Genomic DNA, 22,478 nt, shown 5'->3' with positions numbered 1-22,478 from the left:
GGGAAAACAAACCATGTGTTATTCTGATCCCTTCGTCAGTAGGAAAAATGAACGGTGAAGCTAAAACTCACGTCTTTTGTTTGCCTGGCTCATTGGGGGCAGAGATTCCTCTCATTGAAAGGCCTTGAAGAACTGACAAGAGCTACGGAACCTCAACTGTGAGGTGGCCCTCTGCCCACACGGGTGCCCAGACAAGCTCTGGAGTCCAGGGAGACCTTCAGTTTAGCCTGAACTTCCTTGGGGGTCTGGGACTGTGAACATACACCTCTACACAGCGCCACGGTCTCCAAGTCTATCCTTCATTTAAATAAGCAAATGGAAAGAGCTCGATGCTGACCCTGCATTCTAAGAACTTAACCCTGGGTTAAAATACAGAGAGAGGCAGTGTCGAACACTACTCGAATGACAGCAAGGACACAGACCCCACCATTACCCGACTTAAACATCTTCTCGCGTATTTGATCCTCACAGTAACCCTCTGAGATAAGCACCGTTATCACCTCTATTTTATCATTGACAAAACAGAGGCACAGAGATTCGCAAGTGGCTGAGCCAAGTCTGAAATCTGAGGCTCCGTTTCCAGCGTCCATGCTCCCAACCACTGCCAGCAGTGAGAACCTAACACTGAAGTTCAAAATACCTTCCCACTAGTGAGTGGACTCTAATTTAACAGTAGGGACTCAGGTTCTTCCCAAGGGTCATTTGGATATATGTAAAACATCATTTGTATGCCATACTGCTCAAACATTTAATTAACTCACCCCTACTATGACGACTCATTTAATTAACTCACCCGTACTATGACGACTCAAACATTTAATTAACGCACCCATACTATGACGCCTGAAGGAGCCCTGAGTTACACACTGGGCTGTTAACCACAAGATCAGCAGTTTGAAACCACCAGTCACTTCAAGGGAGAAAGATGAGGCTTTCTACTCGAGGAATGTGTTACAGTCTTAGAAAGGCACAGGGGCAGTTCTACCCTGTCCTATAGGGTTGCGGTGAGGCAGGATTGACTCAATGGCAGTGACAGAATGGGATGGGCAGCACTGGTTCTCTCTGGGGAGGCATGTGATGGGAGGTGGTATTGATGATTGCAGACCTTATACGACCTGTGGGCTGGATGTCCCCTACCCTTGTATGTAACTAACCTGTTGACAGATATCCAATGCACCAGGAAGAACCCATACCCTATAGATAGTATAAACAATATATAGTTAGGACTCTACCCCCACCCTCTCTACCCACCTGCCACTCTAGCTCAGTGGAGGTCCCTGGTTTCTGTTCTGGGTGTTTGGCGTGGACCTCATTCATTCATTCCTATAAGTTACAGGTAATGATTACGCACATTCTGTTGAAGACCTTGTGGTCTCGGGATGCGGCTTTACCAGACAGTTAATGTTTCTGTAGTCCTTGCACCCACACAAACAAAGCTGCCTGATGTGTCATGCCTCCACCTGCCTGCTGCAGGTGCTCCTGCCACACTTCCACCAATGGCCAAGATCAGACTTTTGAGTTCACAGTAATTAGGTTGGCTGTGGGAACTGGGTGTTTATGGGAGCTCTCCCCATGTGGCCTTTGCCGTGGTGCCCCAAAGTGAGCACTGAGAATTCACTGGAGATGCTCAGTAAAACATTGGCAATCCCCAAGGAGGTCCCTTCGCACGGACCACAGCCAGCAGAGCAGGATGTGAAACAAGTGAGCAAGTCATGCAGCTGTCTCAGCAGCGTCTCTCCCCCCCCACCCCAAACATTCTTGGAGCCTGTTTTGTGTAAACACCACCTTGCCACACTGTTGTTTATATCAACCCTACAAGGAATATTTCCATACTTGGCTTTTCAATGCCAACCTCCACTTCAGAGCCAATCTGCTCGCCACACACACCGGAAAGCTACCACCTGTGTGGCGTGGTGCGTCCACCCAAATATCTCCAATTCAATAGAGGCAGGGGGAGATGGGGCCTTGAGGGAGATGCTGGAGTCGCTGGGGTACATGGCCAAAATTACAAATTAAAGCTATTTAGGTTCACATGGGGAGTTAATTACCAGAGACTTTAGCAGAAAAGAGGTTTTCCGTACTCAATCGTATTTCTTACAACACCTGGTTCAGCATTATGCACACAATGGGGGTCCAATAAGTGTTAGCAAACACAGTAACTGAATTATTGGTGCATTGCCAAATAGAGGTCCTTCAGGATGCTCCTTAATGAGCAGATAAGAACAATGTACCCTCATCACCACTAGCCTGCGTGCTCCTTAGGGGCTGGGGATCTATTTCCATAATGCGATTACACACGGCCCTGTAATGTGCTGTTAATACTATCAACAATTCTGCTAAGTTTCTTTTCACGGGGAACTGCTTCACATATCTGCTTAGCCCCTATTGAAATGACAAATCAAACTAATTCTTTTTACTTGTAATCTATGAAATTTCGTTTTCTGCATCATATTCCAGCCTTCCCTGCCCCTTATGGCCAGCAAAGCCCTCTGGGGCCATTTGAAAGTGTCCAGAGATGCCTTGGGGATTGCTAAATTCAAACTAGCATCATCAATCAGTTCGCCTTAACTAAATACCTACCAAGCCTACCCTGACACCACTTTCCCCTCATTCAGATCCACCAAGAATATCAATCCTCAATATCGTCTGAGTCCACTTATAGGAAATACCCAGAACAGACAAGTGCATACAGACCTAAGGTTATTCGTGGTAACCAGGGTAACCGGGAGGGTGGGGAAAAGGGAAACTAGCTGCTTAGGGGAAATTGAGCTGCTATTAGGGGAGATGAAAAATTGTGGACTTAGATAATAGTTATTGCTGTATAACATGATGTCCAAAATTCCTGTTACTCAATTATACATGTGCAGAATTCAGAAATGGAAAACGTTATGCTACATAAATACTTACAGCAATTTTAAAGGAAATATTTTGAGTCCTGACCCTTCAATTTTCAACAATGAGCCCATCGTTCCCATTTCTGTTTTCATGGCAACAATTCCGCCCCTTCTCATTTGTCGCCACAGTCTGTACTCCTCCCCGGGTCTCCATCCTTATCCCCAGCGATGCCCCACATTCTCCACACCAATACCAGCGCAATGTCTTATAAACACCAAGCTGACCATGTCAAGCCTGGGCTTGATGCAGAGGCTCCTCACTGGCTGAGTCAGGGTAGGTCCAAGTTCCCTGGATTGTCACTCAAGACTCTCCCCTCTGGCCTCCCTCTCACCCCAGGCCCTCACATGGGCCTAGACCTCTGCTACAGCAAAACTAGACCTTAGTCCTTAAAAATGCACTCTCTCTACTGTTTTTTTCTTGTTTTTTGTTTTTCTTTTACCCATGTCTATCTTTGTAAGATAGGCAGGATGAACAATCCCGAGGAGCAAACAACAGTATTGGAGCTTCCAGGGTGACATAGGAGAGGAGGGGTAGGGGAGGGAGAGAGAGGAGCCAACAAATCAGACAAGGGAACAACACGAGATCTAAAATTGATGGCGAGGAGGGAATATAATGCCTGATAAGGCTTAATAAAGTGCAATATATCTGAGAGGAATTACTGAGAGCCCAATGGAGGATGAGCATGACAGTGGGACAGGAGGAAGGTGAAAAGAAATAGAGGAAAGAAATCAGAAGCAAAAGCTATTTATAGAGATATAGCTATAGGCATGTATATATGTAATATATTAATTTATAATGAAAGGGACTTTGGGCCTGTACTCAAGGCCTCCCTAAACACAAAACATTTTGTTCTAATAACTTGGCACTCTTTGATACTCACCTTCCCGACATGATCACCGAAGACAAAATAGGTACATAAGCAAATGTGGTAAAGAGAGTGCATCATGCCCGGCTATCAAAAGATAAGGTATCTGGGGTTTTAAAGGCTTGAATATGAACAAGCAGCCATCTAGGTGGGAAGCAACATAGCCCACATGGAAGAAGCACATCAGCCTGTGGGAATCATGAGATGTAGACGGGATCAGCTACCAGATAACAAAAATTCCAAAACAAACAACTATATCAATGCAAACGGGAAGGATTTGGAGTGGAGACCCAAAGCCCATCTGTAGATAATTGGATATCTCCTCCTCCACCCCCAGAAAGGTTATAAGGAAGGGATGATTCAACTAAGGTGCAGTATAACACCGGTGAAACATACAACATTCCTCTAGTCCCAGAACACTTCCTCTCCCCACTACCATGACCCAGTTCTACCTTACAAATCTGGCGAAACTAGACAACACACATTGGTACGGATCAGAGCTCTTGATACATGGAATTCAGGAAAGATAAACCCTCAGGAACAGTAGTGAGAGTAGTGAAATCATGAGGGTAGGGTGATGGTCAGGGTGGGGGAATGGGAGAAAGGGGAAACCCATCACAAGGTTGGATATATAGCCCTCCTCCCCAAGGGGATGAATAACAAAAATGTAGGTGAAGGGAGACAATCGACAGTATAAGGTACAAAATAATAATAATATATAATTGATCAAGGATTCATGAGGGTGGTGGAAGGAGGTGAAAAAGAGGAACTTATACCAAGGGCTCAAGTAGAAAATGTTTTAGAAATGGTGATGGCAACATATGCACAAATATGCCTGATACAACTGAGAAATGGAATGTTGGAAGAGCCCCCAATAAAATTATTTTTAAAATAGAAATAATATAATTGTGTTAGAAGTTAAAATATAATAAAAATGTCTATCTTCAAAAGAAAATGCACACTCATTTCCCCCCCTCATAATCTTGCTGCTTCCTCTCCAGCAACATGCTCTTTCCCCGTTTGCCAGGCCAGATGGACTCAAATGCAAATCTTCACATCCAGATACCTTACTGTCTCTGAAAAATTCCCTCAGAGTTGATGCCCTGTTCAGTATTTTACCAGCACTGAAATAGCACGACATCATGCTCTGATGAGCTAGGGAGCACTGCCGTTCATGGACCATGCCTCCTCCGTTCTTACGTCTCCGAGGCCCAGTGTGTTTCTGGCACACAGTGGACTGACCTTAGAGACTATTGGATGAACTGATGAGCTGAACGACAGAGGAATTGAAGTTGGCAAGGACCAGCATAGTATAATCCACGAGGGAGCACTTAGAATGAACCTGAAATGGGAGGAAGAAAAGGGGGAGGAGTTTTAGGGTTTCACAAAATGTCATTCTCATTACAATGTGAAGACTAGTTTGAGGACAGGCTGGGGAGAATGACTAGAGGTTGACTCTTTAGGAAACTCTCTCAGCTGTTCAGAGAAGAGATGATCATAGTCATAGAGATTTGGACATAGTAGAATCAGCAGACGAAGGTTAGGCGGAAAAGGGAGAAACAGAGTGTGGGAAAACAAGTCTGGAATGATGGGTTGGGCTTAGATGTGAAGACTCTTCAATTCAAGGCAGAGAGTCTGAATTGTGTCGTGTGGGCAAAGGAAACTATCAAAATTTCTGAGGCTGGAACATTCTGCCAGTGTTCTGAGATGGCAATCAGGCAGTAGAAAAGATGGGTTTCTAACGGGAAAAGAACATAGAAGGTGATACAGAGCTTAGTGGGAAGGCTATTGACGGTTCCTATAGAGGAATGATGAGAGCCAGAACCAGGGATTGACACAGGAATGGCGGGAGTGGGGGAGAAATGGTTCTTAAAATAGAAGTTTAAGTTTTAGAAGAGTCTGGATAAATTATTTGAACAACCCTATTTAATTTTGCAGATAAAGACTCCAGAACCAGTCACTCATTTGTTCAAATAATTGATCCCGGCGTAAAGATTTGTACTCCCCCAGCCCCCATGCCCAGCATTCCAGCTTTAAAAAATTTGCTGGATTTCTTTTACTTCAAACCACACCTGCTTTGTCAAAAGACACGCTCCAAGTTTCTGCCCCTGGAGTTGGCAAAGACACCTGCTCTCCTGCTCAGCAGGACTGGCAGCCAGGAGAGAAGATGTAGCAAGACATCAAGTCGTTGGCACCACTCGGTCACTGCCGTGCAGCAAAGGAAAGTTCCCATCATGACACCAGCCTGGGAGCAACAGTGCCGCGCCCGCCCACCTCTGCCGATGACCTGTTTCTGACAACTACCTCTGAACCTTTGGCACCCGTCAAGCAAAGCAATCAAAGGTAGGCACAGATGCATATGCATTAGCGATGCGCTATGTCTATGAAACATAACTTAGGACAATATTGATTGTCTTAAACACAGCGCTGAAGTGGCAAAACCAGTTTGAATATTTTATGAACTTTCTGAAACGAACACTGGAAGAGCCAAACCGAGAAAGAAAATAACACTCTCCCTAGATTCGGGATGAATCGAAATGTGTTTTCAAATACAGTAACACTAGAGGGATGACACTTTTCTTGATAAGCCCGGCGATTAGGTGGCAGCGAGAAATCTGAGCAGCCGGAGGCCAACCTCCCGGTCCGACCTATTCTGTGCCTGCTTAGAGGTGGTGAACGGGTGACAGATGGAGCTGTCGAACGCTCAAGATGTACAGGAATCAAAGGTATCATTTCTATCAATGGCGACAACTTCCTCTCCTGCCCACCTGGAGATAGATTGTATGTCACCATCTTTTACCAGGCAAAAATTAGCGATGGAAACAGAAAAGAAGAAACAGCCAAGAGGGTCTCAAGGGAGAGGACAAAGGAAAAGCATTGTGGGAGGGGAACAAATTGAACCCACCAACCGTTCAGCCACGTGGGTGCAATGGGTGGTAAGGTTTGATTTCTGTCCCCGGCCCAGAAAAGGACATGTTGATGCACTATCCCTCACCCTAGTGAAGGGGGCCTTCTTTAGGGAAATAGGGTTGTTCTGTAGGTTTCTGTTACCTTAATGAAATCAGAGCAGAGGCTGGTGTGTCCTAATCCTAATTGCTTCTGAGTGGAGTCTTGGGAGGAGGAGCCCTGCTGTCATGGGGGGTTACAGGGTGGGCTGCTCACCACAAGGTCAGCATTTCAAAACTACCAGCTGCTCTTCAGGAGAAAGATGAGGCTTTTGACACTTTTAAAAAGCCAAACAGGGAAGAGATGAGCCAGCCAGGGTGCAGTACAGCACCAATGAAACACACAACTTTCCTCTAGTTCTTTGGTGCTTCCTTCCCCCCACTATCATGACCTCAATTCTACCTTACAAATCAGATTAGATCAGAGTATGCACACTGCTACAGATAAGAGCCCACAACACAGGGAATCCAGGATAGATAAACCCCTCAGGGCCAACAAGGAGAGTAGAGATACCTGGAGGATTAGAGGAGGGCGAAGGGAGAGAGGGGAAATCCATCACAGGATCATCCTATACCCCCCTCCCAGGGGGACAAACAATGGAAAAGTGGGTGAGTGGTGACGGAGGATGATGTGAGATATTAAAATAATAATCTATAACTTATCAAGGGTTCGTGAGGGAGGGCTGGTGGGGGGGAGGTGGAAGAAATGGGGAGCTGATATCAGGGGCTCAAGTGGGAAGAGAATGCTTTGAAAATGATGATGGCGGTATATGTGCAAATGTACTTGACAGATTGTGATAAGAGATGTAAGAGCCCCCAATAAAAGAAAATTTTTTTAAAAGTCAAGAGTCTCAGAAACCCATCAGGGAAAGTCTATGCTGTCCCATAGAGTCACTCAGAGTTGGAATCAATTCAATGGCAGTGAGTGAGTGAGTTGAGTGAGTGAGTGAGTGAGTGAATGTGTGAGGGAGTGAGTGAATGTGTGAGTGAGTGAGTGAGTGAGTGAGTGAGTGAGTGAATGAATGTGTGAGTGAGTGAATCTGTGTGTGAGAGTGTGAGAGTGAGTGAATGAGTGAGTGAGCGAGAGGGTGAGTGAGTGAGAGAGTGAGTGAGTGTGTGAGAGTGTGAGTGAGTGAGTGAGTTGAGTGAGTGAGTGAGTGTGTGAGAGTGTGAGTAAGTGAGTGAATTAGTTGAGTGAGTGAGTGAGTGAGAGAGTGAGTGTGTGAGTGAGTGAGTTGAGTGAGTGAGTGAGAGAGTGAGTGTGTGAGAGTGTGAGTGAGTCGAGTGAGTGTGTGAGAGTGTGAGTGAGTGAGTTAGTTGAGTGAGTGAGTGAGAGAGTGAGTGAGTGTGTGAGTGTGAGTGAGTGAGTGAGTTGAGTGAGTGAGTGTGTGAGGCAGTGAGAGAGTGAGTGTGTGAGAGTGTGAGTGAGTGAGTGAGTTGAGTGAGTGAGTTGAGTGAGTGAGTGAGTGAGTGTGTGAGGCAGTGAGTGAGTGAGTGAGTGAATAGTCTTATGAAATTGGCAGACAAGGAAACAGCTATACAAGAAGAAGACAGATGCCATGTGATGACAGACAAACACATCTATAAGCAGTTGTCAGAACCTAGGAGAGAGGTGCAGATTAATTTGGATCTCATAGATTTGGACTTTCCACATATAGAACTGTGAGAAAATAAATTCCTGTTCTTTAGAGCCACACTCTTTGTGGGAATTCCGTTATTGCTATTACAGCATCCCTAGAAAATGGACAGGCACTGGACAATGGACAGGCACTGGAGTGAACCATGACAGACTCCGCTGCCAGCCTGAAAGACACGCCCCAAGGCAAGCTAAGCTTACCGGGCGGACCTGAAACACACAGGGACAGGGAGCCTATTCTTCATAGTGATCAAGCTCAGTAATGAGATATAAAAGGTCCATCTCAACCCCAGGCTTATGTAGTAGGGTTGGGAGAGGACCTTTTGAAGTTAAGGGGACCTGAGTTCAAGTCCCTATTTCATTCACTTACCACTTTAGAGTCATTTAAAGACTTAACTTCAAAAAACTTGAGTTTTCTCCTTTAAAAAGTAGGAATACCCCACACTCTCTTTGGGGATTCCTATGAGAAAGTTTCAAAACAAATTTGGATAGCACTGAGAAAAATTCTAGAACATTCCATCGTGCTCATGTGGAACCTGTACATAGATCAAGAGAATACAGAGCAAGGGGACGCTGTTGATCAGCAACAGTGTGTGTCAAGGTTGTTCACAGTACGTATTCAATATTTTACGCTACTACTCAGAGAAGTCAGACTACATGAAGATGAATATGGCTTCAGGATCAGAGCAAGGTTTATTAACAACCTGTGGTATGCAGATGACAACAAGCTTGCTTGTTGAAAGTGAGGAGGGCTTGAAGTACTCGCTGGTGAAGGTCAAGGATTGTAGTCTTCAGTGTGGATGACAATTCAATGTATCCTCACAATGGAACCAATAGATAACACGATAAACAGAAAACATCGAAGCTGTCAAGGATTTCAGCTTGCTTGGATCCACATGCAATGTTCCCAGAAGCAGCAGTCAAACGAGACAATACATGGGGTCAATCTGCTGCACACGACGACCTCCTTAAAGTGTTGAAGATCAAGGATGTCACTTTGAAGACTGTGGTCCTGCTGATCCAAGGGATTTCAGTCACCTCGTACGCGAGTGCAAGTCGCACATCGAATAAAGAAAACCGAAGAAGAATCGATGCATTTTAATTAGGGCGCTGATGAATTTCAAAAGCATCATGGACTGCCGAAAGAACAAACAAATCTGTCTTGGAAGAAGTACCACCAGAACACTCATTAGAAGAAAGGAGGGTGAAACTTGGTCTCACCTACTTGGGACATAGTATCAGGAGTGCCGAGTTCCTGGGGAAAGACCTCCTGCTTGGTAAAGTAGGACAGCCAAACAGAGGAGGCCTTCAAAGAGATGGACTGACCCAGGTCTCCAACAATGGGCTCGAACATACATAATTGTGAGGCTGGTGCAGGACCTGGCAGTGTTTCCTTCTGTAGAACACAGGGTCCACATGAGTCGGCTCCAACTCGATGGCACCTAATAACAACAAGACCTGTAAGGAACCCAAGCACAGTAGGTACACACAGCTTGCAGCTGACAGCTAATCCAAAGCTTGGTTGTCCCAACAAACGCAGCAACTCCACGGAAGAAAGGCTTGGAAAACTGCTTCCTGAAAGATTACAGCCAAGAAAGCCCTATGGGGCGGTTCTACTCTGTAACGCATTGGGTCGCATGAGTCAAGGGCCAACTAATGCAGCCAATGGAAGCAAGTTTTATTTAGAAATGCCACTTAATATTGTCCAGAATGTTTTCAACTATAAAATATCAAAGCATTAAAAAACCAATACATAACCTTCTCTCTCTCCGTGTGTGTGTGTGTGTGTGTGTGTGTGTGTGTGTAAAGAAAAATTACCTATTGTTCCACCACCAAAGACAATCCTATCAACTTTAGTTTTGTATTTTTCCAGTTTTCACCTTGAGGTTCAATACATGAATGCTAGCTAGATTACTGTAGGTATATTTAATTACAACTCTAATTAGGGTAATAAATCCTACCTGTGAAAGATAGTCATACCAAAACATTTTTTAATGGACTTCAAGATTGCCTGAGTTAGTAATAATGATCCTGAACAATATTCCTTGTTTTCAAGACTCATTCTAGAGGCCACTGTGAAGAAAGTAAACCAAACACTCACTGCCATCAAGTTGATGCTGACTCATGGTAACCCCATAGGACCAGGTGGAAATGCCCCCTGGGAGTTCCAGAGCTCGAATGGGATAGAAAGCCCCGTCTGTCTCCCAGGGAGCAGCTGGTGGCTTCAAACTGATGAGCTTTCAGCCCAGAGTATAACGGCCCTCGCCACTGTAGAAAGCACCAGCAGATCCTTGTCTATGGCATTCGAGTGGCTGGGTCGTCTGTAGCTTACAGGTGACACATCTCAGAACATTGCTGATAAAGTGGTATGAAGCCTGATAAGGATCTCACAGCGCAGTTCAATCCTTTCATATGTCTTCATTTCCTGGTTTATAATTGCTATTTCACTTCAAGCAACGTTTTCAATGAAAGCCTGCTTGGAGGTATGCTTCCTGAGACCTTGGTTTACCTGAGAATGTTCTTGTACCAGAATTCTTCCGGACTGGAAGGAATGGGCGTGAACTCATGTCCGGGAGGATTTATTGTAAAGACACAGAACAAAATTCAAAGGATGACAGGACTTCATGGGACCAGAAAGGAAAAGAGACTCTCTGTCTCCCCTCGTGGCTCCTCTGCTTCTCTCGGCCCCCTTCCTTCTCCCTCCCACGGGCGGGCATCTTCTGCTTCCTCACGGTTCCCCCCAGAATGTTAGCTTGTGTGTGTTAACACTTTCCACGGTACTAACAACACCCATCACTGTGATTCTGCAGCTCCTGCCCCCCTACCACCCACCACAGCCTCTATTCCAAAATCCTGTGGAAGAATCTACTTGGCCCAGCTCATCTCAGCCAGGTCTTCCGGCACTGCTCACTGGTTGGAGATGGCTATTCCTACTTAATTTGGCTTGTTGGAGATGTCAAGGTCACCTGACTCAAATGTCTACCTACTCCGTGTGTCCTTTGAATTGAAGGTGACTCACTGAGAGGGGCATGGGTCATTCAGGTACCCAAAGGCATTATTAGGGCAGACCCTCATTGATTTAACACATGGAAGCAATTTCACCGGTAATAAAATTCCTGAGCCACAGTCTTTTCCTCCCTTGCTAGGCATTGTTCTGCAGTCTTCTGCCATGAAGCGTTACCAAGCAGATGTCTGATAGCGCTTTACTTTTTATAAATAACCTTATTTTCATGCTTGGATCCTGTTACAGCTGCTCTTTCTGTTCAGCAATTTAAAAATTAGGGCAGAATGTGCCTCCACATGGCTCTCTATGTATTTTACCGATAATCTAGCTGGTCCTTTTAAACCAGCGAAGTTTGCCTTCTTACTGCTTCACTTTCACTGTTCTGGTTTTATCTTCAAGAGCACCACAATTCTATGGTTATCCTTCATATTCATTATTTTCTCTCATCATTTTCACCTTTTAAAAAATTCCATCTTGTGTAAGAATGCCTCAAGACTGCCTACTACCAATGTGAATCATTCCTCGGCCATGCCAGTTCTGATTCTTACACTCTCCAAAGTTTATTTAATTATCTGATCATATTTTTATTCTTCCAGCAATCTTTTCTTGTTTCACCAACCCCATTTTTTTCTTCTAATCCTCTACTTATGGTTTGTTGATCCTGTTGATCCAATTTCATATATGTGACATCATCTTATATCATCCTGAGGATGGTAACGGATTTTTAAAATAGGAGGCTAAGTCTGCTACCAGGCAGAGAGCATTGTAAAGTAGATCATGGCAGATGCAGTTAGGTCAAAATGTAATATCATTTGATCTCCCTTTTGAGATGTTTTAAAACTGTTTCAGTTTTTTTGTTTTGTTTTATTGTTTAAAAGTAAAGGGGAATTACACATAAATTAAGCCCTTGCTGAATCTCCTCTGACCATGGACCAGGGTTGTGAAGAGTCTTGCTATCACGCAGAATGCTCTGGAAAGTGGATTGTTGCAGATGCAGATGGGCTGAAATTTAGCACCCTGTCATTTGATCTCCTTTATGATACTTGTAAATTTGTTCTAGCTTTTAATATTTTCTTCTCTTTTTGTGATTGAGGTCTTTATCTGTTTTACTTTGCTATTGTTGTTGATTTTTAATGTTTTTCTAGATATGAAATCCAGGATAGGCAAATCTGTAAAGACAGTAACTAGATTACTGGTTCCTTGGGGAAGCTGGGAGGAAATGGGGGACTCCGGTAACACTGATTTATATAAGAATGAAGAAAATATTCCAAAACCGTGGTGTGATTGTACAATTCTTGCTTATGTGACTGAACTACAGAATTATATGATATGTGAATTATGTGCCAATAAAATTTATGGGAAAAAATAAATTTCATTTCACCACATTTATATCAATTATATGTTGAGATGGTGATATTTGGGGCATATGGGGTGGAAATAAAATGTATTCTTAAAATTTTTTAAAATAGGGTAAGTAAAAAAGTATTGCTACAAAACCACTCACCTTTATCAAACAAATAATATGAAATCGTTGTTTCTCAACATCTAGGTCTACCTATTTCTAACAGTGTTTCCAACTCTCTAACCATTCCCGGGGGGGGGGGGTCTCTGCATTCTTCAGTGTACTACATCAAAAAGAGTATGATCCGCATGGTCAGTAGTTCAAAATCACCAGCAGCTCCACAGGAACAAGACTGGGCTTTCTACTTGGAAACCCACAGGGAGGTGGCTATGCATCAGCACCCACTCCATGGCAGTGAGTTTGGGAGTTTTTTAGTTTTTTGTTTTTTTAGAAACTCAAATTGTGTTCTTTTTAAATGTTCTTTGTGTTTTAGAAACAAAAAAGTGTGACGGGGCAAAAGGAAGGCTGCCACGTTAGGGACTTTTCAAGTCCAAGTCTCCAATTCCCACCAACCGACTCTTTCCTGCTTACGTCTGGTAAGATGGTAGGGCAGATACTGATAGGATTCATCTGTAAGCAATCAGGACTAGGATTTCCTATTTTACTTCTCTGGGAAGCCATCCTGCTGTGTCGCATTGCTAGCAAGACCTAGGAGTGGAATGAGTCCTTTAGGCCCGTGATCCCTGCACAATGAAGCCCTGGGATCCAGAAAACAGCTCTGCTATCGGAAGAGCAGCAGCAGAACCAGGATCCGGCACATGGGAAAGTGATGGGTTTCCCAACCCATGGAGTAAGTAAAGCTGAGTGTTTGTGTGCGGGAAGCTAGGTCCAACTGCCTCTGGACACCTCATTCAAGGAGCTGGGTTTGCCGACCCATGGAGCTTAAACCACACACCTTCGGGCTGAGGATAATAGCAATGTAGTATGCCCTTTGGGCATTTATTAGCAGAGTTGACAGAACGGTGTAACATGGCCTGATAAACAACTCAACCCTGAGCATTTCTCACTGCTATTACAACTTTTTTTTTCATTCACCCCCCCCACTTTTAATGTCCTTAATAAACCCTTTAACTGTGGATTTTGTCTGTGCCACCATTGCAATGGATGCTAGAACCCAGAGAAGTAACTAGAGAACACTCATTAAGACCTTACCGACAGCCTGTCCTACACCCTGAAGGGATAAGCATATGCATGTCAGGATGGGAAAAAATACTTAGCACAATTTTCTGGCCTTTTTCTCACCACCATAGTTTTCAAATGTCTTAAAACTCCTTCCTAAGAAGCCTCTTGATTGCTGGGGGTCCACTAGGAAAATCTATCAGTATTATCCCTTTGGAATAAAAACAAAACAAAACAATGACAATGACTTTCTGTGATCATTGGGTTTTGGGTGGACTTGGCTTGCCAGCTTCTCCCATGATGTGATCTAACATTGGTGGTCAACTCCATGATGGGATCTTCTGCAAAGCAGCCAAGGAGGAGAGGGGGGAAGGGACCCCCTTAATCTGGCCACAGCCTAGATACGATTGAGAGTATTTTCATTCAGGGTGTGGCATGCTCTTCGGATCAATGGACGGTGTGTGCAAGGTAGCTCACTTTTACTACTGGACTTAGAGCCTGCATCTGGCTCACTGACCTCCTCCTATTAAATAGCCTGCGGATCCCAGGAGCCATTAATGGACAGCAGACCTTGGATCCATTGGCCATTCTCTGCCAATCCATTCCACTCTGCAGCCACCAGCCTGTGATGCTCTGTTACCAGCCTCTGCAGTGCTAGGAGTCAGGAGAAGCTTCCTGCTTACATCTGACCCAAGGACTTGAACCGGACTGGATTTACCCACTTCTACAACTGTGGGAGTCATTTCTGAATATCAGTCTCTTTCTATCTACCTATACCTACAAGCGTCACTGGTTGCTTCTCCAGTGAACCCAGCCTAACATACCTCGTGAGCTGACCTCTTTGTCTTACATTTAACTGAACCATCAAATTCTCTTTTGAACCTTTTGTTGAAGGTACCCTATCAAGGATGACATGTACTATGGAAATAACATGTCCGCAGTCACCCGCTGCTCACAGCGTGTTTGGTTGTGCGTATGAGAACTGGAATCTCAGTAGCAATACATTGTGGTGTACCTTGGAGTTCTTCTGCTGCTTATAATAAATTTCCTATCCTCTGAGCAGGCAGGCCCTTTATAATGGAATATATTTTCAATTGCCACATTTCCCCCCAACTACATAAATCCTTAGATGAAGAAAACACATTAAGATTTAATATCTGGTGCCTATCAACTTGGAGTATCTTGCCTTTCATTTCTTTGTTTAATGTTACACTAGGCATTACATTTCAGTGGGGGAAATAATTCATTTTCAGAATACGCCAGAAAAAATAGCAAATTACAGCCCACACTAAGTCCATTCTCATTAAAGTCTGCATGGAGAAAAACAAAGAATACAGAGGGAGTACGGATGTTTAAAGGAAAACTGTCAAGTCACACAAAAGATATTCAAATCATTCTTTCTAATTACAAAGAGAAAATCCATTTTTTAAAAGTACAGCCCCGAATTGCCAAAACCAAAACAAAATCCAAGTCCAAACCTCTTCCTCACAATACACGATGTGTGCCAGAATCCAATCCAAGTTCAAGTTCCTAGTCTTCTCTGATATGGTTCCTTGTGTCTCAGGGGCAATTTCGTCTTCTCCCAGTACTTGTTTATCTGATCAATTAGCCTACAGGACTCAGTAAGATGGCAGTTCCTGGTGGGTTTGGTGGTCCTTTCTATCTCCAGTGTCATGCTAACACCCAACATGGGCCTGAGCAGGCCATTTCCTGCAGATGGAATGCATCCTCCTCAGCCCATGCCCATGTTCCTCACTTCCTATCTTCTTGTTTACTTTTGCTGGAATCTCCAAACTGAGGCAGAATAAGAAATGCATACGATGTCAGAGGAATACCGTGATTGTGTTGGGGCCCGAAGCAACAAGCACATGAGAGGCGTGAACAGCTCGCCATTTCCATTGGAACAGATGAGATCTTTCAGAAATGGGGAGAAGGGACAGGTTTCATTGTTCAGTCAGTTGCTACATGCTCTGCTAACGGCAATGTCTCATTAATCTGACAGTGGGTTTATGTGAAATTCAGTGTTCGCTTCCTTTCCATGTTGTCTAGGCTACAGACTGGGCAGTTGGGTGAGGCTACACCAACAGCCATAGACAGGCATCGTTTTAAACTTGAAACCATGTCTCTACCTTTTCACATCCTACCCTCTGCACAATTAAAAAATATGGCTTTTAAAAAAATAGCAATGGTTCTTAACCAAGGGCAACCCACGTACCCAACAACTGGATATTTGGCACTAGCTAGTGGGTTAAGGTTTGAGCTGCTAAGCACATGGTCAGCTGTTCAAACCCACCAACCTTTCCTCAGGACAAAGATGAGGTTCCAGTTTTGCAATCTCAGTGACCCAAAGGTGCAGTTCTGCTCTGTCCTGCAGGATCACTAGGAGTCTCAGTGGCTCAGTGGAAGTCGGTTTGGGGGCTTAGAGACATTACCAGGCTCCTGGTGATATGATGAATTAAGTGCTGGGCTCTCAGCTGGAAGGTTGGCTATTTGAACACACCAGCTGTTCCACAGAATGTGGCAGTCAGCTTCAGGAAGATTTCCAGCCTCGGAAGCCCAGTGGAGACATTCCATCCTGTCCTACAGGGTCACTCCAAGTGGAATTGGCAATGGGTTTGGTTTGGTGTTAGAGTCATCTTTGGTTGTAACATCTGGGGACTGCTGCTGGCATCTAGCGGCCGGGAATGCTGTAAAATGTCCTACAGTCATATCAAGGGTAAGGTTGCTTAGAGAAGAGGTATAGCTGTAGCCCAGGTGGGGACGGAGCATGGTAGTAGGGCAGGAGGAAAGTCAAGGGAGATGGAGGAAAGAGCTAGGAGTCAAAGGGCATTCATGGAGGTCTAGACAAAGACATGTACATGCAAATATATATAGGAGGATGGGGAAATAGATCTATGTGTCTATATTTATAGGTCAAGTATTAAGGTGGCGGAAGGACCTTGGGCCTCTACTCAAACACTCCCTCAATGCATGAATACCTTCTTTTATTAAATTGGAACTCTATGATGCTCACTCTCCCGACACAACGGCTGGAGCCAAAGTGGGTGAACAAGTAAATGTGGTGAAGAAAGCTGATGGTGCCTGGCTATCAAAAGAGATAGTGACTGGGGTCTTAAAGGCTTGAAGATAAACAAGCGGCCATCTAGCTCAGAAGCAACAAAGTCCACATGGAAGAACACACCAGCCTGTGTGATTGTGTGGTCCCAAAGAGATCAGTTACCAGGCATCAAAGAACAAAAAATCATATCATTGACTGCACACCTCCATGATAGGATCGCTGAAGACAAAGGGGTACATAAGCAAATGTGGTGAAGAAAGCTGATGGTGCCCGGCTATCAAAAGAGATAGTGTCTGGGGTCTTAAAGGCTTTTAGGTGAACAAGCAGCCATCTAGCTCAGAAGCAAAAAAGCCCACATGGAAGAAGCACACCGGCCAGTGCGATCACGAGGTGCCAAGGCACCAGGTATAAGGCATCATGCAAAAAAAAAAAAAAAAGATATAAGTGTGTGTATGTATGTGTATATGTATGTATGTATATATGTATATATATACCATATTACATGAAGGGGGAAGTGCAGAGTGGAGACCCAAGGCTCAAGTGTCGGCCAATGGAGATCCCCTCATAGAGGGGTTTAGGAGAGGAGATGGGTTAATTAGGGTGCGAGGTAGTACCGATGAAGAACACAGCTTTCCCCCAGATCCTGGATGCTTCCTCCCCCCAACTACCATGATCCGAATTCTAGCTTGCAGGGCTGGATAGGACAGAGGCTGTACACTGGTACATATGAGGGCTGGAGGTACAGGGAATCCAGGGTGGATGATACCTTGAGGACCAAGGGTGTGAGGGACGATGCTGGGAGAGTGGAGGGTGAGTGGGTTGGAAAGGGGGAACTGATTACAAGGATCCACATGTGACCTCTTCCCTGGGAGAGGGACAGCAGAGAAGGGGGGAAGGGAGACTCCGGATAGGGCAAGATATGACAAAATAACGAGGTATAAATTACCAAGGGCACATGAGGGAGGGGGGGAAAGGGGAGGGAGGGGGAAAAAAAGAGGACCTGATGCAAGGGGCTTAAGTGGAGAGTAAATGCCTTGAGAATGATTGGGGCAGGGAATGTATGGATGTGCTTTATACAATTGATGTATGTATATGTATGGATTGTGCTAAGAGTTGTATGAGTCCCTAATAAAATGTAAAAAAAAGAAAAGAGGAGAAAAAATGATTAGGGCAAAGACTGTACAGATGTGCTTTATACAATTGATTTATGTATATGTATGAACTGTGATAAGAATTGTATGAGCCCCAATAAATTGTTAAAACAAAAAAAAAGAAAAAAATGTCCTACAGTCAGGTGACAGCCCTTCACAACAAGGGTTTACATACGTTAGCCTGTGGTTGTTGTTGTTGTTGTAAATATATATTGATCGCTCAGTGTTTGCCAATCCAACTTTTTACAGGTGTACAATTTATTGGCAACAATTATACTCATTGGCTATGTGAGAGACATTAATTTTGATCAGAGTGTTGAAAGATCACCAAGAAGATGCTTTGAAGCACATCCTTAAAATACCAGAAGCATCTATGACTCATGAGAAAACAGCAGGAGTCAGACTCGGCAGTGGGTGGGTGAGGGGCCTCTGAGCCGAAAAAGGCTGTTTATACGAATGTTCTAGAACACTCAGATGACTCCTTCTAAAGCTGCGGCTGCAGAGAGTAGGTAATTACTAAGGCTCTAAACATATATTCACTGATTCGAAAGAAGAAAACCCTTTAAAAGGAATTCCACCATGTTCTCTTCAGCACACTGGTATGCCTAGGACCCCAGCCCTCTGTGGAGAGCTCTCTGAGTGGGCAAGCTGGGTGTGGTGTTGTTGGTAGGTGCTGTGGAGTCAGCTCCAACTTCGAATGACTCTGTGCACGACCCAAGGCAACCCTGCTGAGTCTTGCACCAGCATCGCAGTTGCATGTTTGAGCGTCTGTTGCAGCGTCAATCCATCCCACTGAGAGTCTTGCTCTCGTTGACTGATCCTCTGCTCTTCCACAGGCTGGTTAGCGTCCTGCTGTTTCCAGGATAAAGGATGAATGCTCCCCAAGGTGCTCACTCTACCACGCGCTCTCTTACCACTACGGAATGGGGCTCATGCCTTGCAAACAAGCATGATTGTCTTCTTACAATTATTTGGGTATGGTTTGGAATGTTGTTTAGTTTGTGTGTTTAGGTTTGTTTTGTTTGGGGCCCTAAGAGGGATTCTTCCTGAGTGAAAAAAAAACAGATTTTGTGTGTGTGTTACTTTAATCAAACCTTTTTGGTATTTCCCAAGCTTATAGTGCATAAGGAAACACAAAACTCAAAAGTAGTTTCCAGTATAAAAGACCGATTCAGGCCTGATCTTGGGGTATTTACACACCAAGCTGACTGGCATTTCCTCTCCTCTCCTCTCCCCTCCCCTCCCTTCCCCTCCCTCAACTCTTTCTCTCTAACCACAGAGCTTCCAGCCAATGTCTGTAGAATCATCAAGCAGATGTTAAAAATATTTATCTAGGATCCTTCTCTTACATCTTTAAAGAGAGGACATGATATTTCCCCACTTGGGGAAACAGGGTTTCAATGAGCTAAAAGAGCGTGCCTTGTTTCCTGGCCCTCTGGCACACAGTGGGTTACCCAACAGGCTAATGATAATTCTACTGTACTTCACTATGAGCCTGCCACGTATCTCACCTGGCCTAGTCCTCACAGCATCCTCTTATTTAGGGACCATCTTTCTCTGGACAAATGAGAAAACTGGAGCAGGGCGTAGGCACGTTCACAAGGCCAGGTGGCAGAAAGGCTAACTTCAAGTCCTGTAACCACCGCGGTCCATCTGCCACTACTCAGGACAGAGGCTCGTCTCTCCTCTGGGCCTGCCCCAGAGAGGCCGCTGCAGCCCTGCCCAGCACCCACCGCAGCAGGGCAATCCTATGAAAAACACGAGGCTGATCAGGAAGCCTGCTTAAGTAAAAGTAGATGCCAAGCCAACCTCTTACCAAAGGGATGACTCCCATGAGTCCATCCTACGAGCACTATGTTCACAGAAAACCAAGAGAGGTTAATCCAATCTACAGAGTTCTGACCAATGGGCCGAAAGGGGGCACCAGTCTGTAGGTATGTTAACTCTGATAGGACTCTCTAGCTGAACAACACAAAACCCAAACGCATTACTTTTGAGTCAATTCTGATTCATAGTGAGCCCAGAAGGCAGCGTAGACCTGCCACATTGGGGCTCCAAGGCTGTAACCTTTACAGCAGCAGACTGCTATGTTTTCCTCCTGTGGAGCAGCTAGGGCGTTGGAATGGACTGAATCATAATCCCACCAGGATGTTTCTTTTGTGAGTCTAGACCTCCATGTAGCTGGACTTTCTCAGGAAAGTCCATGAATGCTTCGGGACATAGGAGGATCTGGGGAAGGGATTAGGGGGTCGGGGGCCAGAAGGGAAGAATTATTTAACAAAAAGAACATCTGACCAATAAAAATTAAATAAATAAAATGCAGTGAGACCCAATAGGGGGTGGGGTGGGGGTAGAGAAGTATATATCTCTACTCCATGTTGCATGAATAATCACCACGCATGCTCTCAGGCTACCAGAGTTAAGTACAACCCAAGTGCACGCTTTTTCCAGAATGCCCATGTTCTGATACAGTCTGAAGTCAGAAAGGAAAGGTCTTCACATGAGCCGGCAGAGGCAGGAAGAACTCAGACACTCCTCTGGGCCACAGATGCTGGCTCAGCACTCCTAAGACGAGAGCAGATCGAAGCACCATTAGCCCGGAGCTGTTTCCCCGACAGCCTGACACTCACAGTTCCTCCACGGGGTCTACAGGACTAAGAGGCAGCCGCAGGTTTCTCATCCTCCCTCTCTCCCGATGGGCCCCAACTCCATGGCCCATGCTGATGTTGAAAACGAGTGAGCACCGTGGGGCCGTGCCAAGTCAGGTGCTAGTGCAAGCTCACTGAAGCTAGGTTTTTTGTGTGTGCTTTTGGAATCAAGGTTGATTTCTAAGAAATTGGGCCACGTCTGTTGCTGGGAGCTGCTGTCGAGTCGACTGTGACTCGTGGCAACCTTCTGCAACATCCAGTAAGACGTGGCCTGGACCAGCGTCCTCCTCACAGTCCCCACTGTGTGAGTTCTCTCTGGCCACCGGGGCACTGCTCTCACCGACGGGCTCCGTCACCTCCCAAGGCCTCCACTCCGCCAGATACCACACCTCTGGGGCCGGGTCCCTCTGGGTGAGGTAGCCGCAGCAGGCGAGGCCGACAACGCTTTGCTGGGATCCACATGGTTTTCAAGGACAAATTTCTAACTGCAGGATAACCGGACACTTCTTCGTGGTCCATCCCTTGAAACCTGTTCGCATACTATTGGTGACCTTCCTGCATGTACTTAGGGTGGTGTCGTTTTCGGCAACACTCAAGTTACCTTCCCGTGGCACACTGACAGACAGTGTTGGTGACAAAGTTGAGTGAAACTGAAGTATCAAACCCTAGAGTTTCATGCCAGACAGCAAGACAGGTATATCAAAACTGTAGAAAACCCCAAACCACATTTCATTTCATAGCTTTGCTGGCAGCATTATGGAAACTTAAAAAAAAAATTATCAACTTAAACTTAAAGTAGTGATGGAATAGCTGGATTTTTTCCCCTTGAAAACATACCCTAAAGTTTAGCCCAGTGCGCCCACGCACACACACACACACACACACACACAGACACACACAGACAAACACACACGCACATGCACACACGCATGCACGCACACACACAAACACACACACGCGCACGCACGCACAAACACACACGAGAAAGAGCTGCCACTTCCCTGCCTGCCTCAGAGCAAGGTGAACCAGGAAGCAGCAGAGTGCTTAGCAGATAGAAAGCTGTAGGCTAGCTGGCAATTTCAGAAGTAACGATGCACATCTTTAAACCCTGGAAAAATCATCTTCATCCACAGCTGGAGAGCAGCCTCCAGGGATGCTGCTGTTTCACCCACCTGCACTGACATCTAGTTGATTATCACCCAAAATGTCACTTTCCCAATAGGCTGCTCTGCCAGGACTGCTCAGACAGCGACGCCACCCCTGAGAGAGGACAGCTTCTCCTGGCCATTACCTCTCTCTGGCCGTCACCATGCTGACTCCTGCTCCCATTCAGGTGTCAGTAAGCAAAGGTAGGGCCAAAGTGTGAGGCGCTTCCAGTCTCTGAGATCGTGGTCTTGAACACAGTGCTGCATAAGATGCCAGTGGGTTTTCAAACAGGAAGAAGGAAGCGTGGTCTTTAAACTCATCAATCTAGTGCAGAAGATCACACTAACTACAAGCCCCCCCGCCCCACCAAAAGAAAAGGATGGAAGTTAATGAATATGTCAGATTCGGGTTTAACAAAATGAACAAGAACCCAGGTTCCGTTATTCAATTACAAACACTGTCTGTCCTGAAGAAGTGATCGCATTCTGGGATAAGCACCGCTAGGACTCGCTTGGCCCTTGCTATTCCAGAACGCTGATCCAGGCCTGCGGTACAGCCCTTCTAACTTATTTCGTCTCTCTCCTTATGCCACAGCGTTTGCTTTCCCGC

At 45.2% G+C, this 22,478-nt stretch overlaps 1 protein-coding gene across 11 annotated transcripts in view; it reads right to left on the bottom strand.

Annotated features, from left to right (window-relative positions):
- HHAT (hedgehog acyltransferase) overlaps window positions 1-22,478 on the bottom strand; it is a 408,436-nt gene that overhangs the window by 144,306 nt on the left and 241,652 nt on the right. The window contains exon 10 of one of the 11 annotated variants that reach the window (XM_075529996.1): window positions 9,064-9,783. The exons of the other annotated variants lie outside the window; for them this stretch is intronic. Coding sequence (XP_075386111.1) covers window positions 9,531-9,783 — 253 coding nt within the window. The 3' untranslated portion in view covers window positions 9,064-9,530. Of the gene's footprint in view, window positions 1-9,063; window positions 9,784-22,478 lie in introns of those variants that run through there. 11 annotated transcript variants of the gene reach the window in all.

Source organism: Tenrec ecaudatus, chromosome 1 (assembly GCF_050624435.1).
Source record: "Tenrec ecaudatus isolate mTenEca1 chromosome 1, mTenEca1.hap1, whole genome shotgun sequence".
Lineage (NCBI taxonomy): Eukaryota > Metazoa > Chordata > Mammalia > Afrosoricida > Tenrecidae > Tenrec > Tenrec ecaudatus.
This window is presented reverse-complemented; position numbering and strand designations above follow the sequence as displayed.